Source organism: Halichoerus grypus, chromosome 14, assembly GCF_964656455.1.
Source record: "Halichoerus grypus chromosome 14, mHalGry1.hap1.1, whole genome shotgun sequence".
Taxonomy (NCBI): Eukaryota; Metazoa; Chordata; class Mammalia; order Carnivora; family Phocidae; genus Halichoerus; species Halichoerus grypus.
This window is the reverse complement of record NC_135725.1, coordinates 35333160-35354310: the sequence shown is the minus strand read 5'-3', so window position 1 is coordinate 35354310 and position 21151 is coordinate 35333160. Positions and strand designations below refer to the sequence as shown.

General features: G+C 35.4%; 1 protein-coding gene across 43 annotated transcripts in view; it reads left to right on the top strand.

The window, feature by feature from the left end:
* PTPRD (protein tyrosine phosphatase receptor type D) overlaps positions 1-21151 on the top strand; it is a 2297676-nt gene that overhangs the window by 2086180 nt on the left and 190345 nt on the right. For 28 of the 43 annotated variants that reach the window (XM_078062238.1, XM_078062266.1, XM_078062259.1 and 25 more), the window contains 2 exons: positions 18719-18907; positions 20878-20895. In XM_078062238.1, coding sequence (XP_077918364.1) covers positions 18719-18907; positions 20878-20895 — 207 coding nt within the window. The remainder of the gene's footprint in view (positions 1-18718; positions 18908-20877; positions 20896-21151) is intronic. The other 15 variants (XM_078062257.1, XM_078062277.1, XM_078062267.1 and 12 more) reach the window with 1 other exon arrangement.

Genomic DNA, 21151 nt, shown 5'->3' with positions numbered 1-21151 from the left:
AGTTGCAGTTAAGTTATTGAAAAATATAATTTCTCCTTAAACGTGGTGCCCTTCTTACCACAAATTATATTGGAGGATGTGCATGCATGTAAGTGCAGGTATGTTTGTGTGTGTCTACTAGATGTATTGTCAATTAGGTTATTTAAACAATTGACATGTTAGGTGGACTTAAAACATTTGAGAGCCATTACTTATAATAAAGAATACAGAATATATTTTTGATTTGCTTTTTACCTGATGCAATGTTGTAGTAGTAGTGGTAAATATTAAGTATCCCCTATATGACAAATCTACTTTAAGCATCATATACACGTTAAATCATTTAATACTCAACACTCCAGATATGGGAAGTACCATATGCATGTAAATTACATGTAGTAATACTAGAGACTTGACTATGTGTATATTGGAATGTAGGCCTCTTATTTTAAATACTGGACTAATCTACAAGTCCATGGAAATGAAGAACACATTCTTATATATAGAAAACTATTATTTTTTTTAATAACATAGATTGGACCTTCAATTTTCAAATTCCTAAAAACACAATAAAAAGTGGAGAGGCTTTCTGTTTGTTTCCCTAAACTCTGAATGATTCCCTAATACAGTTTTTGCTTTGAGCTTTGTTCTGTTCACATTGGCCAGTGATGTTTGATTAGTCTTGTACTCCTACATTGACTTGACTGGCCCTTTTTAATCTCCTTTCAGATGCTTCATATGGGATTAGTACATGAATAGAGCTCTGAATATAGATAAATGGAAGTGTTTGAAACATTGGCATCTTCTTTAGATGATTGCATGGCTTAAAGCAAGAGCTAATAATAGCATCTTCTTTCTTTTGGAATGATTAAAAGAAAACAGTGACTTGATAAGTTAACATTAGGGTGTTTTGTGTTTTTTGTGTTTTTTTTTTCTTTTTCTTTTTCCCTGGCTAATTTACAATTTGAGTAAGTTTATACTGCCTATTTAAGTAATTTTCTTTGGGGCTATTTCTCACTTATTTTGTTTTACTTCATCTTTTCTCTCCAAGTTTGTGTTGTTTTCTCATTTGCCCCTCCCCACAAGGTAAATATTCACATACATTTTTACCTATGTCTACAATGATCTAAAGTCTAAAACTCTTAAAAAAATGTAATTACGCATCACATTTTTTTGATTATGTAATAGAATAAGCAAAGATACTACTCTATGAAAAAAATACTTGAAGAATTTGCCAACAGAGTACTTGATATACAGACACAGCATGGAAAAATATTCCACATGATATAATGAGTAAAATACATATACAACAAATTAGAGTTTTTAAAGGAAATAATTTCATCATGAAAACCCCCTTAAGTGTGATTATTTCCCATACTCTTCTCACAGTAAATTCTTCCCTGGGTCATCTCATCTGTTCACCTGATTCCAACGTTACTTGCAAATGATTGACACCCAAAACCATATTTCAAATACTGAGCTTTCCTTGTGTCTTCTTGTACTTCTTATATTTGGTAACATCCATCCATGCCCAACCACCACTGTTCACCAAGGAACTAAGAAACTAGAAACTTGAGACATACTTTTACCACATTTTCCCCTTAAATGAAATGAATACTTCCTAAATCTGTGGAACATTCTTCCATTGTGTAGCTAACTCATCTGTTCCCTTTTCTTCCTGGGAATTGTCTTCCTGGCTATCATCTTGCATTAAAATGAATATGGCAACTTTCTAACTATTCTTGCTCTTTGTCCCCCACCACTAAACTCCCTTGACAAAGATTGTGTTTTAGAATGTGAACTGTTTCCTCTTACTTCCTCTGTTAAAAAATACTCAGCTCTATGGTGCCTGCCAAATGAACTCTACTACCTTCTGGGTTCCCCTACCGTTGGGACCAGCTGACCGTCTCTGCATCCTGTTTCAACATGCTTTACTACACTGCCTTCCTGACTCCATCCCCAAACAAATGTACCCAAGCAGTAGCCACACTCACCCTGAATATATCACTAATTTAATCTCTGTACATCAATCATTTCCCTGTACCTCGAAGGCTCTTAGTACATTCATGTTTGTCAAAATTCTATTCATGCTGTTAGGCCTAGCTTCTCTGATCTCCAGCAAAATTCATTGTTCACCCATTTGTGCTCCCTTAGCAATTTATTCTTTAATATATTTCCTTCTGATCACATGCATGTTCCCACCATTATACTTTAAGACTTTTGAGGAACTGGTCTTGGAGCCCTCAAGTGTTAAACATTGTTTCACATGGAGAATCTGAGAGGTGTTCAACATGTTTGCTAAATTGAACAAATAGTACTGCCACTTAATGTTTGCTAATTGTGAATATAATTTTCTGCAGATAATATAAAAATGTGCTTTATATAAATATATAAAATGTATTCTATGTCTTCAGGAGATATATTCATTCAGCTTTGTCATGGAATGAATATTTTAATTAAAGTGATTTACCTGAAAGAGAAATAAAATACTAAAGTCACTCTGTCTTTCATACCCCTCTCCATCTCTTCTTTCTTAATTCCTTTCTTCAAGTTAGCATTCACCAAATCAAAGATTTTATGCCATACTCCCTCAGAAGCTCACTTTAATGAGTTTGTTTTTGGTTGATCATAACTGCAGGTAACTTTAACATTTCTCATAGACTGTGGTGGGCAATGTAGACTGATTTGTTTGGATGTCTCTTGACATGTTGGAGATCATCATCTCTTTTGTTCATTGTATAGTTTTTGAAAGATTGGATTTACAATATTAATTCATGTCCGTCTATTATAACCTTGCTTTAAAGGGACATAAAATTAATTTACAGAGAAATGTTCTCTATGATGAGATAAAACACTGTGATGGTGAAAGAGCGAGTTTGGAACATACAGCCCAGGCCATGAGCTTCTAAGCCTGTGCTTCAGGTAGACCACAGTTTTAGCTCTAAATCTCCTAACAGCTCTGGAAGTGAGAAAGAGCAACCCACAATGTCTATAATATAGAAATAAATCAGTTCTTCCAAAAAATCATAACTATTCCTGGGACTGAAACCAGGGGGAAAATATTACTCCCATAGTTCTTCAGAAATAAAGACACTGTCATGTTGTAAAGAATACCCTCTGCATCATATGCATGTTTAACTCTCTCCAGCTTCATAGGACTGCTGCTTATTAAAGTCCCTCAGTGTAACCTGGGGAATTATACATAAAGACAATTCAGTAAGGCTTGTTTACTAGCAAACAATAGAAAATAGTCCTGGTATCCCAGTTTGTGATCCTCTAGGTAATCACAGGATTATTTTTATGTTATGTGAAGGAATGGATGAGACTGCATTATTTCATCTAATTATCCATACTTATTGCGTGTCTAGCCAAGTTGTGATAGATTTTTATCCATCAGTTTGAGGTTGAGATCCTAAGGAGAGAGTAAAACAAAACTGGGTGGCTGATTAAGGAGAGTTTTATATTTTGACAGTGATCTGTGTTAAAGCCAAGTTTGTACATCTCCGTGAGAAAACTAAGGAGCATAGTAATATGTGCTGGGATAGACCAGCACCCTCAACATTGAGGTGGACCAAGTGAGTACCCATAATTTCAGCTTGAGTTTGCATGAAAAATGTCAGATCTCTTCTCAAACAGGATTACTAGGAAGTTAAGGAACTACCAATCTATGCCATAAAGTACAGATATAATAATTAGAACCTGAAAAACTATTAAGAGATTAAAAGTAAGAATCTATCTCATTTGTTACATTTAAAACCAAAGGCCTCTATAAAACACCATGTGAACACTTAACTGTGATCAATCAGTTGCAATATCTGAACTTTGGTAACTGAATGAGGTAATGTCACTGAAAACAGTTAAGCACTTCAGAAAACCTACCAAAAAGTGTGAATTTGACTTTAGTTGATCTGCATGGCTATTTTCTTAAAATCAGTGATAAAATCTATGATAGTTGACTCTGTTCTAGGGTCTAGTCTAGTATTACATATTTTATCAGAATGGCCCAGTTCCTCTCAGAATTATCTCATGTTCTATAATTTATAAATAGTTTTAGTGAGAAATTTTCCATTTAATACCTGCCTTTTGAAGACTAACCCAGAAGGAAACAGTTCTTCTCATTAACACAGTAGGGATCCTGGAGTACCAGTCCCCCTGATGAACTCTGCTGTGGGTTGAATAGAATAACTAAAAGTTAAATGATCAGAAATGTGTCACTGTATGTCTGAACAAAGAGTAGGCTCCTTGACGGGGGTGGAATGTAAGTATTAAGATAAATATTATCCTCCCTGCCAGGAAATGTTTCAAAATATGAAGAAAGAAATTATATCTGGCAGTGAAGGAAGAAAGGGTGCGCCAACTTACTTAGCCTTGCATGTTCCGCAGCAATTTTTTTTCTTACAACTGAAGAGATAAACATTTCAAAACTATGATTGTTCTTAAATCTCTATCATATTAAAACATACCAGGAAAACTGACATCCCAGGAAGGTTTTTTGTTGTGTTTTGTTTTTTGTCTTTGCTAGAACCCTACTTAACTATGTTTCAGGAAAGTAGATTAGGTCTTGAGAGGAGGGCATATACCTAAGAGTCACCTGAAAATTACCAGCAGAGGGTTGGGGAGATGTGAGGGGCGAAGCAAGGTCAGGGTTGTTAGTAGGGCTGGAGAGATTGGCTTTATTGTGTGACTTTGCTGCTATTACCAAAGAAACCGATCTGTCATGATTCAAACAACAGAGTTCATATGATGTGCCCAACAGCTTTTCAGCAAATGGAAGTCTATGGGCTTTCATGTCTAAGTCATCAGCACTGAGGAAGGGAAGAGAGGGTGGGGGGCAGATATGATAGTCATTAGAAAAAACTAAATTGAAAATGTCTTTTTCCCACTGGGTAAACATTCTTGATTATATTTTATGTTCTTCTGAGTTAATTCCTGAGAAACTATAAAATGTGCCCATTTGATTATAATTTTCCCATGAAACCTGTCATGTATATTTTACAAAGCTGTATGGTATATTATTTTATCTTTATAACAATAAAGACTTAAAATGGCATTAGTTATTTTAGGGATCGGTGGCTGAAATACAAGTTCTTACTTCCTTTAGTGAATGCAGATTATTTACTCAACAGCCTCATCGCCATCATCACTGAGCAGTTGAAGCAGCATTAATCTTGCAGTAAAACATAAAAACCATCCACTTGTGCTGTGGAAAGAACAGTGGTATATGTGGGCTTTCTGTGCCAGTGAATTCGAGGCTGAGATAACTTTTTCACTTGTCAAGCTGCTGTCACTTTGTTAAGAATTAGAGATTGTATGTTTTCTAAATTTATAACAATATGTCAGTCTATTGTAACTAAATGAAAATGAACAACTCTGGGTTGTTTTCAGGATGTTAAGGAAAAAGTTTATTGTATCACTACTGAATATCTTGTCATTGGAAAATTGTATCTATTTAATTGGCATGTAGTATATTAAAATGTAACAGCCATGAGTTATCTTTAAGGAGATTCTTAACGGCATGTCTTCATAGGAGTACAACTCAGATTATTTTCCCTTTTATTCAGGAGGCCATTGACTGTGATACCCTGATGTTTAGTGAGCTTCTTCTCTGGCTAGAGAGAAAAATACCCTGACACACTCAGCTCTCTTCAGGTTGAGGGAATTAACTGTGGGTGGGGAAAATGGACGCAAATCTCTGGGCACCTTGATACCATTCTAGACCAGTGCCTAAGGAATCCCTGGCACATCCACAGCAAGAACGTTGAGCTCACTTTTGTACAGGGAGAGCCAGTACATGCATGTGTGCATGCGCTCTCTCTTTCTTTCTCTCTCTCTCCCTTTCACTAAAATAAATAAATAAATAAAACTTAAAAAAATAAATATGGTATTGTTTTAGTAAGTTTATGTAAAGAGGGAGAAAAATTCAAAAAATTAAAAAAAAACATAGTTATAAATTTCTTTAGGTAGAGTCTATACATTGACAGCTTGTGATTCTAAAGGCTTAAGAAAAAGTCTCATATGCTGACAAATATAAAGTAGTTCAATTTGGTAAATTGAAGCACACTTTTGGTATATAAACAGAACATTATTTGCATTTAGGGGAAATTATCCTCTGTAGATATACAACACATTCTTGAAACATAAGTTACATTTAAAGGTTTATTCATGTGCTCATATACTTTTCATTCTGTACAGTAAAACATTTTATATATTTGTTTTAAGATTTGATCTTTTTATTTTCCAAGATAGCCCTTGAAGAAAACTGCCATCACCTGTTTTCAGAATCTATCTTCTCCCTCAGATAGAACAAATACCTACCACAGTTCAAAATTCTAAAATTACATAAAAATAAATTGCTATAATTATATTATCATAAATAAATGAGATTTTACAAATCTTTAGGTTATTTTATTAATATCTCAGTTGTACAAGAGTTATCTCTTGTACAACTTTAAAATTATGAGAAAAGCTAAAATTTAGACATATCAGAATAACTTTATTTTTGTGCTTGTTGCTGTTGCCCCACTTCCCTAAATGATTAAAGAGCACAAAATGGCAAGCATTTTCCTTTACTGTGTTGTAGGTCTAGGGGTAGAACTGTGAAGACCTTGGGGGCAGGCAGATTTCTCCTGAAAAATTTCAGAAGCCTGGCTTGAGAAACAACACTCGGATTTCTGAGACTCCTGGGTGTTGAGTCAAGTGGACGATCTTGTAGTTGGAAGGAAGCAAAGTTCATCTTCTATCTTAAATTTTCTCAGATGCTTTCAGAGAAAAGTAATAAAGAGTCTATCCACTTCACATTTTCACTTTTCTAAATAAAAATTGTAAATCTGAAATTATTTTTTAGAGTATTGATTTCTCCGCATTTTCTTTTCATGAGCTTGCCTTGCTCTTGAATCACCACTCCATTTTGTTCATTGTTTAGCATTGATAGTGAAATATTTGTTACATCTTAATTCTAAAGGCATTTACATATTTCCAGACCTAAAGATAATACCAGAAGGTATTATCATCATTGGTATAAAATTGGTAACAGCAGAAATGTCTGTTAACTAGTCTTCATGTTTAAGAGGGCCTCGAATGAAGTATGTATTTATTTAGGAATATTTTTCAGAATTGGAACAAAATGCTTGAGTACATCCAGCTATTTGGAAGCCTTGGAGATAACTCTTGTACAACTGAGATATTAATAAAATAACCTAAAGATTTGTAAAATCTCATTTATTTATGATAATATAATTATAGCAATTTATTTTTATGTAATTTTAGAATTTTGAAACAATCCCAGTCTTATAAGAAACCGGAAATTACAAATACAAAGAACTTTTCCTGTACTCTTGGAGATTAAATTGATGACATGACACCCATCACCCTCAAATACCTCTATTTCTCCAAACAAGGGCATTCTCCTACTTGACTACAATATAATCATCAAAATCAGGAAGTTAATACTGATGCAGCATAACCATGTAATCCTCAGATTACATTTCAGCAGTTTTCCCATTTGGGTTTTACCACGTGTCCTATGCAGGTTGCTCTGATTGTCCTCTGAAGCTCCAGTTCAGAACATACTTTGACCTTAACTGTCAGTCTGAAAGAGCTGCTCAAGGTTTCCTTTGACAATTGATCTTGATAGCTTTGAAGATAACAGGTTTGTTATCTCATAAAATGTTTTCATTTTGGGTTTTGCTCATGCTTACTTTCATCATTTTTAGATTATGAATCTTTGGCACTAATACTGTCTTAGTCTGTTCAGGCTGCTATAACCAAATGCCATAAACTGGGTGGCGTACAAGCAGAAATGTATTTCTCATTGTTACCGAAGTTGGGAAGTCCAAGATCAAGTTGCTGGCACATTCGGTGTCTGGTTGGGACCTGCTTTCTTGTTCATAGAGGGCCCTCTTTTGAATGTGTGTCCTCACATGGAAGTGGCAAGAGCTCTCACTGGTATCTCTTTCATGAGGGCACTGATCCCATTCGTATGGGCTCTTGCATCATAAGCTAATTACTTCCCAAAGTTCCCACCTCCAAATGCCATCATATTGGGTGTAAGGATTAAACATGAATTTTGGGGGGATACAAACATTTAGCCTATAGCAAATACCATGGAAGAGATTGATGTTTCTCTCAACACATGATTTTGATTTGTCCATTATTGACGTCAACTTTGTTATCCTAAGATTGTTTTTGTGAGTCTTCTCAATTGTAAAGTTACTCTTTTCCTTTCTTTGTAATAAATGCCTATGAGGAGTTACTTTGGGAATGCGTAAAGATACCATTCCTCCTGAAGCTTTTCTATTTATTCATTTGTACCAGTATGGAGTCATGTCTTTTTATTTTAATATATTATAATTTGTTTATATATACATATATAAATTTCTATGTTCAAAATGCTGTACATTTGGCTAATGAGAGCCCCATCAAGCAGGCATCTTTGCTTTTTTAACATGTCCTTGTCACTTTGAGCACTTTCTCCTGTAACAGATATTTCAGGTATATCCTGTACTTTTTTCTTGTCCTGGTACTGAATGGAATTGGTCCTTGCCCCAAGCAGCTCTGCTTCCTTCTACTAAAGGGTAAAAGGTATTTAGAGAGTCATATTTAAGATCTGGTGTGGCCATTGCTATCAGGTATTGCTGCTTCTAGCTTCTCTGGACTCACACAGATAGGACAGGTGTGTTTGGTAAGTTTATATAACTTACATTTATAATTATATTCATTTCTGTATCAGTGTGTGTATTTTTAAAACCATGAGTTCACATCAATGCCTTCAATTCCAGTCCACACACACTTATTCTAGTTTTCTTTTTTATATAATAATTGATGGCTTAAAAATCTTATTTTCATTTCTATTCACCACAATACAGTGGAGCAGCCAGGATGAATGTTTTTCTTGGCCTTGTTTGATTTGAGCTCATTAGAATTTTTGACTTTTACAGGGCTAGCAAGTAATGGAAGCAGGAGCCAAACCCATAGAAAGTTCTCTTTCTATGTTTACAATTTCTGTCTTTGTATATCTCTTTCTAAAGAAGCAGGAACTAAATTCTTGTACTTCAGCGCCATCATTCATTTTTGCCTTTCTTTTCTTAAAAACAGAAACAAAAACAACTGATAGTATGATTTAAATATAAATTAATGTAAAAAGTTTTTTTTTTTAATTTATCATTCAAAATATGGCAAAAACTTTGATAATGTACAGGGTATCATGATACCAGCTTGTTAATAAAACTAATAGAAAGCAGTGAGGTTTGTGAAAGTGGGTGGGCATTGGATTTTGTTATCTTAATCATATTTGCATTACAAGGAAGGGAATAAAAGCATCACCCTGATTCCTAAATATTTGCTTAAAAATCCAAGAATTAATACTGTTAGGTAGGAGAGGATACTTTCATATTCCCATGAATTCATCTAATTTTGGATCACAAAGAGTGTGATCACTTGCTGAACCCACAGATAACTAATAACTGACTTAAAGCATGTGACATTGCAGCTGCCACATTTATACAAATGATAATATCATCTAACTGGGTTTGTGCTCTGCTATGTAGACATTGCTTTGTGATTTGTAGGATAATTGCATACATTACTTCTAAATAAGTTTGCTTTATTCTGTGCCAAGAGTGCCTTACAACCTCCTCAACATATGAAGAATATTTCAGAAAATGGACTTTGCTCTGGAATGCTCTGTGGGTAGTTGGTTAGTATGCTGAATATTTAGTAGCTGCTAATGAAGCTCCTATCAGCTTATCACTGTCCAGTTTTCTATTCTTGCATGGCATAATTTTATGAGAAATCATTGGAGACGCTAGAGCCCAGTAACTGCCCTTAAGAGATACCTAAATCCTCTCTGAAATAAAAGCTTCTCTGATTGATTTACAGCCATATTAAGACAAGCATACCATCTGTACATAATAACTTGCAAAAAGGAACTTGTACTAAATATTCATCATATCTTGTTCATAATTACTTTTTGGGGGCCAGATCTTATATTTATTAAATATTCCATTTGGGATATCATTTATTAACTGACAGTTTTCTCCTGCTTTAGATAATTTCTTTCTGACTTAGAGTAGCCTTTGACTTATAATTAGAAACCACTTTATTTATATACATAATTTTTCAATTTCATTCATATGAATATCATTTTGATAATGGCCCAGGAGCCCAACTCTGCTGGAAAACGTTGATTTAGCTTTTATTTCTTTTCTTTTTATCTTTCTGTTTTCAGTCCTTTATTCAATACACTTGCAGGAAGATTGACTTTGAACAGTCATGATGTCCAAACAGTACAAATTATACCCACTGCCATCTGGAATGGTGAAAATAAAAGCTTTATTTACACTGTTTTCTTTAAGAAAAGAATAATAAATGCTTTTCCCCTCTTTAGGGACTGTATTCTGGAAAGAAATGGTTCTTGTTTCTAGCCTGATACTGTGGTTTATTCTGAAAGATAATGATTTGAAAACTCATTTCCTGATCAACAAAGTAGCAGATACTCTAACCAGTAACCCCTCGGCCTTCTAACCACTGAGACACTGATCTGTCTCCTCTCCCAGACAAAACTGTTTGGGATGGTCATTATTGGCCCCTTATTACAGTGGAGACCTCTGTGTGGCCTAAGGTCATAGGGTTGATATGCTGAGTCTACTGATGTCTAGTTCTCTGCTCTGTGTACTGTCTTTTGGTTTCTGCTCAGAACCAAAGTCCTGCCACTTATAACCCTTCCTAGCTAATTAAACAGAAATTATAGAAGGGTTAATGACATAGGCACAGCACTGAACTTGAGCTCCCGAGGGAAATTATTTGATATTTACCATCCTTTTCACACTCTTCCATTTCTCATGCACATTTTATTGGCTATGATACATGGCCGATTTATTTCTCTACCTGGAACCAATGCTAAACAAATGAGAAGCCAATTGATATACATCAAAAGGTGGATTTTCTTAAAAATGTAGGACTGTTTTTAAAATTATTATTATTACATTCCATGGAACTTTAGTCCTTTCTGCTTAAAAAAAATTTTAAAAAGGGATGGCTGGGTGGCTCAGTTGGTTAAGCATCTGCCTTTGGCTCAGGTCATGATCCCATGGTCCTGGGATGGAGTCCCACACTGGGCTCCTTGCTCAGCAGGGAGCCTGCTTCTCCCTCTGCCCCTACCCCCTGCTCATGCTCTCTCTCTCTTTCTGACAAATAAATAAAATTTAAAAAAAAAACAAAAAACCGACCAGCTATTCAAATTATTTTCGTTGTGCCTTCCATTATAGGTTGACTTTGATTAAGAGTTCTCTCACTGTTCATGATGAATATTTATTTAAAGGACAGCTATTGGCATAGAGGAATCATGATGAAGTAAAAATACACCAAATCTAGAGTTAAAAGATTTTTTTTTTTAATTTTTGCTGTAAGTATGATCTGGAACAAGTAATTTAATTTTGCTGAGTCTTCGTTTTGTGTTTGCAGAAGATGGTAATTATGATACACCTTTGCCTATCTCAGGGAACCCCAGTAAAGGCTCAAATGGTTTCACTGTTTTCAGGCATTCACAGTAAAGCTTTTCTGTCCCAAATATTTAGAGCTATTTTTTTTAGTTCGTTTTTGGGAACAAATCATATGACAATATGGATTTGTTTTATTTCCACTGTTGATTAATCAAAGAATGTAAAATCTCGTTCAAAGGGAGAAATCAGATGGCTTTTATGAGCTTTGGAAAGGTTACTTGACGCAGATACTGTTTTCTAAATTCACTTGCATGTCTAGATAATCCTTCTGTTTTTTATTTATGATTTGCATAGAATATTTCCCATTTACAGTTTATTGCTACAGCTTTTGTTATATCACTACTTGGAGTCACATGACTCTGTTCTGTTTAAATCTATTGTGGGAGCTTGGGATTGAGTAAGTGTATATATGCTAATATTTTATGAAATGCCAGACACTAGTCCCAGGCCGTGCTAGCCACATTTAATGCGTTATCTCATTCAGTCCTCCCATCTATGAGATGGGTCCTATTCTCACTCCCAAGGAATCTAATTATTCTGCAGATACAAATAGATCACAACAGTGTAGAGATTCTCTAGATTACTTCATACCCAGCGCCTGGCCCACAGTTGGCACAACAGAGGCATCTCAGGTATACCTACAGAATGAAGGATGCCGTCTACTGACTAACCAGTAGGTTCTTGAAACTAATAGTTCAAAACCTCTTTTTCTTTTAATTTAATGCAATTTTCATAAATATGAAAATATTTTATTATATGACAACCTGAACACCAACATATTTAAACTTTTCAAGAGAACTTTTACTTTTTCATAAGTATAAAAACATACTGGCCTTGTGTGGCATAGATTAGTACTGTTTCTATAACAGGTAGAAATCAGACGCCTTTCAATACATTTAAAGGCCTACCACTTTAATTAAGAAAATATTCATTATATGATCCATCTAACATTTGACTTTTCTAATTTAATGAAAACTTTCCTTAATCCCTTCATCCTTCAAAACAAAAACTAAACTTTAGAGCTTCTCTGAGATTACACTGTGAATGCCTAAAGGTTTAGGATATCTAGCCATTGAGAAATTTTTGCTCCTGTCAATAAAAGATGACCCCGAGTGTTTGCCTCAACAGACAACTGAGTGATTTACTTGGGTTTTTTTTTTTTTTAAAGATTTTACTTATTTATTTGACAGAGAGAGAGACACAGCGAGAGAGGGAACACAAGCAGGGGGAGTGGGAGAGGGAGAAGCAGGCTTCCCACGGAGCAGGGAGCCTGATGCGGGGCTCGATCCCAGGACCTGGAATCATGACCTGAGCCGAAGGCAGACGCTTAACGACTGAGCCACCCAGGCGCCCCAATTTACTTGGGTTTTATCATTAGTTTGAACATCAATAATTTCATTTTTCTAAAGATGACATAACAGAGCATAGATACACATTTTTTTGTATTCTTTTGAGTTTCATTGTGTTTACATGTAATGTTTTTGTTATGTGGTTGCAGTTTTGACTTGTAGGAATTTACAACCAGTATATGGAGGGAGCCTTTCTATAAAATTAGATAAAGCAGGCACTGAATTGTGTTTTTCCAATGCAATAACTGCACTAAATTATAAAAGGAATCAGGCATGAATTGCACATCTCAACCAATGAAAATTGTTTACTAATTAAATAAAACTTATGTCTATAAAAATAAATAGCCATTAATGACTATTTTTGTGAGTCTGTAAGTCTCATACTACTTAAGACACTATAAAAAATAGAAGTTATAAGATAGTCTTATGTCTCTTAGACTTATAACCAAATTGGGGAGGCCACATATTTAGCCACAAAACCATTAAAGAATGATTAACTGTTTGCCATTCACAATGATGTGGATGGAACTAGAGGGTATTATGCTAAGCAAAATAACTCAATCAGAGAAAGACAATTATCATATGATCTCTCTGATACGTGGAATTTAAGAAACAGAACAGAGGATCATAGTGGAAGAGAGGAAAAAATAAAATAAGATGAAACCAGAGAGGGAGACAAACCATAAAAGACTCCCAATCATAGGAAACCAACTGAGGGTTACTGGAGGGGAGGGAGTGGAGTGATGGTGTAACTGGGTGATTGACATTAAGGAGGGCATGTGATGTAATGAGCACTGGGTATTATATAAGACTGATGAATCACTGACCTCTACCTATGAAACTAATAATTCATCATATGTTAATTAATTGAATTTAAATAAAAAATGTTAAAAAAGAATGATTAACTGTTTAAATGAATGGCATTAAATAAACGCAGTAGGAATTCAGAGATGCCACATGAGTGAGTGCTGAAATGTTTGCCACAACTCCCTAAACATGTGTATTTGCAAATGTTTATTGTACACTGTCATGGGTACAAAGGAAATAACACAGAGCCCTGCCCTCCATGAGCTTATGAGTTCAAGTATACTCATTGACTTATTAAGGGGTTGATTGATAACACCAGTTGAGGGCTTCAAACAAGGAGCCACTGAGAATTGTTTGGTATTCAGAAAAGTGATTCAGGGGGCTGAATTCTCTTAAGAAAAAACTACTTATCTCTTCCTCCAGATTCTGATTTCAATTGCACTACCATTCTCATCAGAACTTCTACATTGTCCATAATATCTAAATGATCAGGTGTATTTGCCAAATCTTTTAATGCTACTTTTTTTAAAAGCATACTCTTGATGTAATTGACATGATAAATTGGAAACACGGCAAATAATCCCTCATTGAAAACTTCTTTAAATCATTTGGGACCAGAGTCAAAGCACCTGTCTATTTGAATTCATTCAGAGTCTCAGCAAGATTTGGCAAGATGAACTGCTTGGGCCACCTTGGCAGGAGGCTGTGGCTTTAGCAGGTAATTTAGTTTTGTGGTTTCCTATCAAGTAAGAAAGGTTCAGTGTTTGCGGAATTGAAGCTCAAGTAAAAACATCATTAAAATTGTTTATGGATGAACAATGAAAGTAGTTTAACAGAGCAAATTATGCAAAAACTTTTATTTGATCATTCACAGATATCTAAAGCATGACTCCCTACAAAACAGTATCAGACTATTTCCCCATACCTTCCATTCAGGTCCTGGGTAGGTCAGGGGTTATTAACACAAGTTCTGCAGAAGTGGGAAGTTAACTCTGGAAAATGCTGACATTCATGTTTCCCTTTCCTTAATGGAACTGTACGTTTCATATCAGCATATTTCATTAAGACACCAAACAGATTCAAAGAATGTGCTATATTTCCAGGTCTATTATAGCTGCCATTCCAAACAAAATATGTACGACTTCCATGATTCACTAAGCACAAGTATGTAGTAATCTGCCCTTTAATGGCCTCTCAAAATGACAGACCAAATGGCTTTGTGAAGGTCAAGTCTGATTTAAATTGTTGATGAATTAATAGCTAATTCTGCATGATTGAATATTAATATGGAACAGTGATAAGTAAGGCACTTTAAAGCTTAATGAGCACATTAATGAATAGGACAAAATGTTTTTCTTTTCACCTCATGTAAAAGTTTAAAGCTGCTAACATATTGACAATTTGTTAGTTTTTGATAGCTGCTTTTTTTCTGTAAAAGTTTATGTGGTTAAGATATAAAAGGTATTGATTTTTTCCCCCAAGTTCCTGGTAGTACACATTTGATAGCTGTCAAAATTGATGTTATCAAATGGCCAAGGCAGTTTTATATAAATCACTAATAAATGTAGAAGGTGAAAAAAAAGCAATTAACATCTTCTAAACTACACCCACTGAGATAAGCATTCCAATTAGAAATTTCATTATTTCTACAGTTCGTTTTATGTTGAATACTGAGTTTTATTGCCAAATACCTGACAGTCAAATTGGAAACAAGCCACAACTGTCAACGTATAAGAGTTCTGGCTATTTGAATCTGTTACATTGTGATGTTTCTCATGAAAATTTAATGAAGAAAGTACATTCAAAGAGATTCTGTGCAAAGGGGGGATGGATAGAATTTAATTACCCTTATTAAAAATAAGAAAGGAACACTCTTTACATTCACTGTCCGATTAGTATGCAAGAAAGATTATCTTTGTTGTGCACTTGTGTATATGAAAAGGGAGCTCTGGAGTGTTCTTTACGAGCCAAGAAGGAAAAAGAAAGGTCATGCAAATGTATTAGACTGCTTTGGGTAGGGCACAAGTCAATTTTGTCAGCTCTCCCCAAGATGAGGACTTCATTTCTTATAAATGGTTATTAATTCTAGATTTCTTTAGTAAGAGCCTTTAGTAAGTGGCAACAATCTTAAGTCTTTGACACTTGCCACTTGGTACTGAATATTGGCTTGGTTCTTCAGAGAGATGAACCTGTAGAAGAAAAGTAATGACTAGTAGGTCAGTGTTAATGTATGCTAATGTAACTAGTATTCAAAAGCCTGGGGGTAGATACAACGCCCTGGGAAACGCAGAAACAGTTCAAGGATCTCAAGGTGATTTTTTACTAACCTAAATTGGTAGCTTTAAATATGGAAAATAACAACAAAATCTAAGAGCTTTTTAAAAAACTCATTTCTAGGTAACTAAGCCAGTGTAGTTGACTTTGGAGCACTTGAATTATTTTTTTCCTTTGAAGCATTTCGTGTCAATAGCTGCCAAGTGAGATGTTTAATATGATGTGTATGGTACAATGGCTATTGATCTTTCTGCTTTTGTTTTTCTAGTAACAGTAGAACAATGCTATAGATGTAAATACATCATACTGATGAAACCTTTAAAGTCATAAAGAACAGCCTGATGAAATTCAAATGGAATAGGTTATCAAAATTAGTCTAATTTGCAAAATGCTCTATTCCATTTGCAATTTTTAACTTTCCAACTTGGAGCCCTGAATTATCATCTTGAAATTTCATTCCTAACTATTGTTTCTGACACTTGTCCGCCATAGACTTCTGCTTGGCTGATGATGTGTAAGCATTCAAATAAACAGATTGTATCCCTGCTTCCTCAAAACAGTCATATCTTTCAAGTTAAGTAAAATGTTGCTCATTGAAGTGAACTATTTTTATAACTCTTTTAGTCTCCAGCTGTAACTAGCTGGTGGGACAGGAAAACATTCTCTAGTGAATTGAGATGTCAAACCCAACTTGCCTTAGCAGCTTCTATTGGTCTTTCATAAATCTCCCTGCAGGAGAGCCAGGGTCCACACTTTTCCCTGTTCTCTTAGCCCCACAATTTCTCTTACAATAATCTGGAGTTGTTGTTGAGGGAAACCTTCCCTTTATTGGGAGCTTTATTCTTTGGTAATATTTTAACCTTCATTCATTCAAAATCTCTCTCTATAGTCCTGAGCTATTTCTCTGATCAACTCTTACCAGAAGTAGTTTTCCACTATATGTAGTAGAAAAACTTTTTTTTTCCAGTTTTTAATCACTAGGATATATTTATATTTAACCTTGGGAATCATTGGAGGTTCTATCCAAAGTTGAGTAATCCAGGGGCTCCAGGGTGGCTCAGTTGGTTAAGGGTCTGACTCTTGATTTTGGCTCAGGTCGTGGTCTCAGGGTTGTGAGATCAAGCCCTGCATCAGGCTCACATGCTGGGTGTGGAACGTGCTTAAGATTCTCTCTCTCTCTGTCTCTGTCTTTCTCAAAAAAAAAAAAAGTTAAAGAAAAAAAAAAGTCAAGTAATCCAGACTAGTTTGATGGCAAGGGATTTGGATACAAATGAGACATGGAAGAACTCAAGGTGTAGGGAGATAAACTGATGATAGTAAGTACAAGAAAATAGATTTTAGTTACTATACAATAGCTCTGAGGAGGAAAATATTAAATATATTTGAGAGGCTTTTTATTACAAAGAAGGTGATTTTGGCTGCATGGCTTTTCAGAGACATAGAGTACTTAATGAACATGATTTGTCTGGGGAACGGTTAAGAATTACAGTGTGAGAAGAATAAACTTTCCTGTGGGGATATCATCCATGAGAGGCTGAGAAAAATGGGGCCTGATTTAAAAGGATTTTGCTAGCTAGATTTAGGAGATTGAGTTTATCCTGTAATGATAGAAGGGAGGCAGTAGAGAACACATAGATCTGACTGACAACACAGTGGAAGCATCAAAATGGAGGCTTTTCCCTAGAAATTATAACCCAGACTTCAGCAAAACTCATAGGATCATACCAGAAATTTCAGGCTACAGCCAAGGAAAAGTGAGGTGCTGTATCTGGTGAGTCGTAATTTTTTCTTTCTCACCGGTGTTTGTGCTTTTGAGTAATTTTGGAATTGGAGGCTCATGAAAATTAATCAGAGGTAATGAAGGAGGGTTGATTAAATTAATGCCAGACCCCATGAGAATTTGAAATGTTTCCTAATGGTTTTCAAACCAACAGCCAAGTTCTAATTTAGATAATCATCACCCATATAACTCAAATTCCTTCAAATTCTAAAATTCTTCAAGATAGAATATGCCTTTCTAATGTTGACTGGAAGAGCTGGTAATGCAAGTTAGTCATGTGGATCATCATGTTTAGGGGATTTAAGAGGACCTTAATTTTGCAAGATCTAAGATCTGGGACATTTTTTTGTAAAGATTTATTTATTTGACAGAGAGAGCGCACAAGCAGAGGGAGTGGGAGAGGGAGAAGCAGGCTTCCCGCGGAGCAGGGAGCCCGATGTAGGGCTCAATCCCAGGACCCTGGGACCATGACCTGAGCCAAAGGCAGATGCTTAATGACTGAGCCACCCAGGTGCCCTGATCTGGGACAATTTTGATATAGGTTAGGGAGAAGTGAACTTTGGATGAGCTGAGGATTCAAAATTTAGGAATTTCAGCTCTTAGTGACTGAAAATGGTGTAGGCCTTTGGAATAGAGGAAAATACTCTCATACTCTGAGGAGTATACTTCCACTTGTTCTTAAAGGCCCATTTCAGAGCCTCCTTTGGTACTCACTGACCTCCTCAGGCACACATTCTGTAATTTCTTTTCCCTCCATCATGCCGGAGAACTAGATGCATTTTTTCATCATGGTCTTTATCACATGTGTCTTAGCTCTTTGTTAGGTTATTGGTCTCTTATGCAGCAGGTGCATTCTTCTGGCCAGGAACAACATTGTGACATCCTAATCTGATAGCACAATGTTGCCAGGTTTGTATTAGCTTCTCAACAAATGCTGAGTAAGGTAAGGGGAGAGATTAGTGGGCAATAGCTCTTGAATCTTGAGCGTCTGACTTGTTAACATAATGTGTGTATCACCTTTTGTCTTGCAGAGGATCAAATTCCCAGGGGCTTCCCTACCATTGACATGGGCCCACAGTTGAAGGTGGTCGAGCGTACACGCACTGCCACCATGCTTTGTGCAGCCAGTGGGAATCCAGATCCAGAAATAACTTGGTTTAAAGATTTCTTACCCGTCGACACAAGCAACAACAACGGCCGTATTAAGCAGTTACGATCAGGTAGGGTCTTGTTACTGTTTCCACGAACTCTTAGAGAATTTTTTTTAGCTTTCTCTCTCTTTATTTTTATTTTTATTTTTATTTTATTTTAATTTTTAGGTATTGATTTTTCTCCCTCTTCTCTTTCTCTGTTATTTAATGTGTTGTCCATGTTTGTGATGTCATAGCCTGTTTCAGAGTCTGTCTTTTTCTCTCTGTGTTTTGCAGCTTCTGTTTAATCCTCATTGCTCACTGCTGTGACTGTATTTTTGATAATTCTTTAATTTACTGCTTTTCTGCAGTATTTGATGGATCCATTTTCTCCTCTTTCTTTCTTCTTTCTCTGTTTTCTTTTGGAACAAATTTATTTCAACATTGGACTTCATTCAGAACTTGCAAGGAGCTCCAATGGTTGTATCCATTAAAAACCAAAAGATTCATATTAAACACTAAAATGATTCAGTTTTATTAAAGTGTGTTTTCTCTGTCTTTTCTGCATTTGAACTCATCAAAGTACCAAAGTTTAGTAAGTTTGGTCACATCTGCTTTCTTTTCACTAATACATAAACCACAGAAATGTTATCTCCTGAGTAACCAGATGTATTTTGCAAAAGTCCTTTACCAAGTACCAATGAAAGGAGGGGATTTTGATTAATTTTATTTTTATATTATTGTGAGTGAGCATTTTCTACACATAAGCCACAGTAGTGTGCGCCCACAGTAAAGAGTTTTGAACCCTCCAGTGACTGGATCTACAGAAGTCTGCTTTTGGTGTAGACTCCAGCTTTTGCTGCTTTCTCCTCTCTCTCCCTGCTGCCCTTTTGTCCCTTTCCCACCCCCATCCCAAGTTCATTCCTTTGCTCTATTTAGATTAAAAATAGAGGTAATTCTAAATTTCTTAAATTTTAGAGCCTGTCCCTAGGTGATTTCCCTGGGACATGTAGTAATAAGCGGTTTACTTTGACGTTGGGAGTAATATTGATATAGAATTCTAAGTTGTTTAACTTAACTGCCTGTCTTCCCAGAATTCTCAGCTTTTGACCTGTCCTGTGATGTTAAAGCGTCTTGTTAACTGCCTCTTTTGCTTGTTGTCAGCAGAATTGTGTAGATTAGCATTCTGTTATTGTAAATAAAGAATTAATTATTCACATGTAACATAGATGATTTAGTATATAAAGCTTTAACTCTGAAAAATTTGTACCAAATTATAAGGAATATAATAATATTTTTATGCTGTCTTTCTTCTCTCCGTATTTAAATCTCCAGAATCTATTGGTAAGTGCTTAGTTCTGAAGCGCACTTCACCCCCACTAATTTCCATATCCAGAATATTATTATTATTTTTATTATTATTAATAAAATGCATGGCATGCATTTTACTAACTGTCAGTGTAGACACCAGATCTTGGTAGTGGCGCGCACACGCACACATCCACAGAACTGTTATTGTAAGAACACTGTCTAGAAAAATAAAATAGTACACAAGTTGTATCACACAAATGTAGCATAGTGAGAAGCATAAGATATTCAATCAACAGTGTTTGTTTCTAGTCAGTCATTAGTATTTCCTACAACAGTATATATATATGCGTATCTATATATATACTTAAATAGATTAGCCAGTATTTTTCCTAAACTATGTCTTTAAAAAGTATTGTTTAGTTTTTATTTATTTTTTTAAGAATATGAGGCATATAAGATATGATTCTAACCCGATATGACCCCAGACCTAAGAACTCAGTTGCTTCTCTGAGAAGGCAGCGATGCCTATTGTGGTCTTTGCCCTCTGTGGTATAATGCAACTTGCTTTTGTAATCTAATAATACTATCTAATATATTCCTGTTTTACCAGTATAGTAATTCAAGTTTCTTTTAAGACCTTATTTAATTCTGTAAATCTAATTTAATTCTTCTCCCCAGCCCTAGCCTCCTCCTTCTCGTACTAATGCTTCTTCTTTCTAATCTTATTTGCATTCATATTATCCACCCAGGTGGTACACCAATAAGAGGTAAGAGTGCTGAACTAACGTTCACAGAATGATCTTGCTCATTCTTTCTGTCCTCTCATCACTCCCATCTTTGTCCTGTTTTCAACATCATTCCAATAATATGTCCATCAACTTTATTTTTTCCCTTTGTACTGTTTGGTTATGATCAGTGACTCTCATATTGTGAGTTTTCCTTTTCTTTTCCCTTTCTCTTTGTTTTGTTCATTTCTTTCTTTATGGAAATGATTATTTAAGTTGTGATATGCTTCAAAGAAAG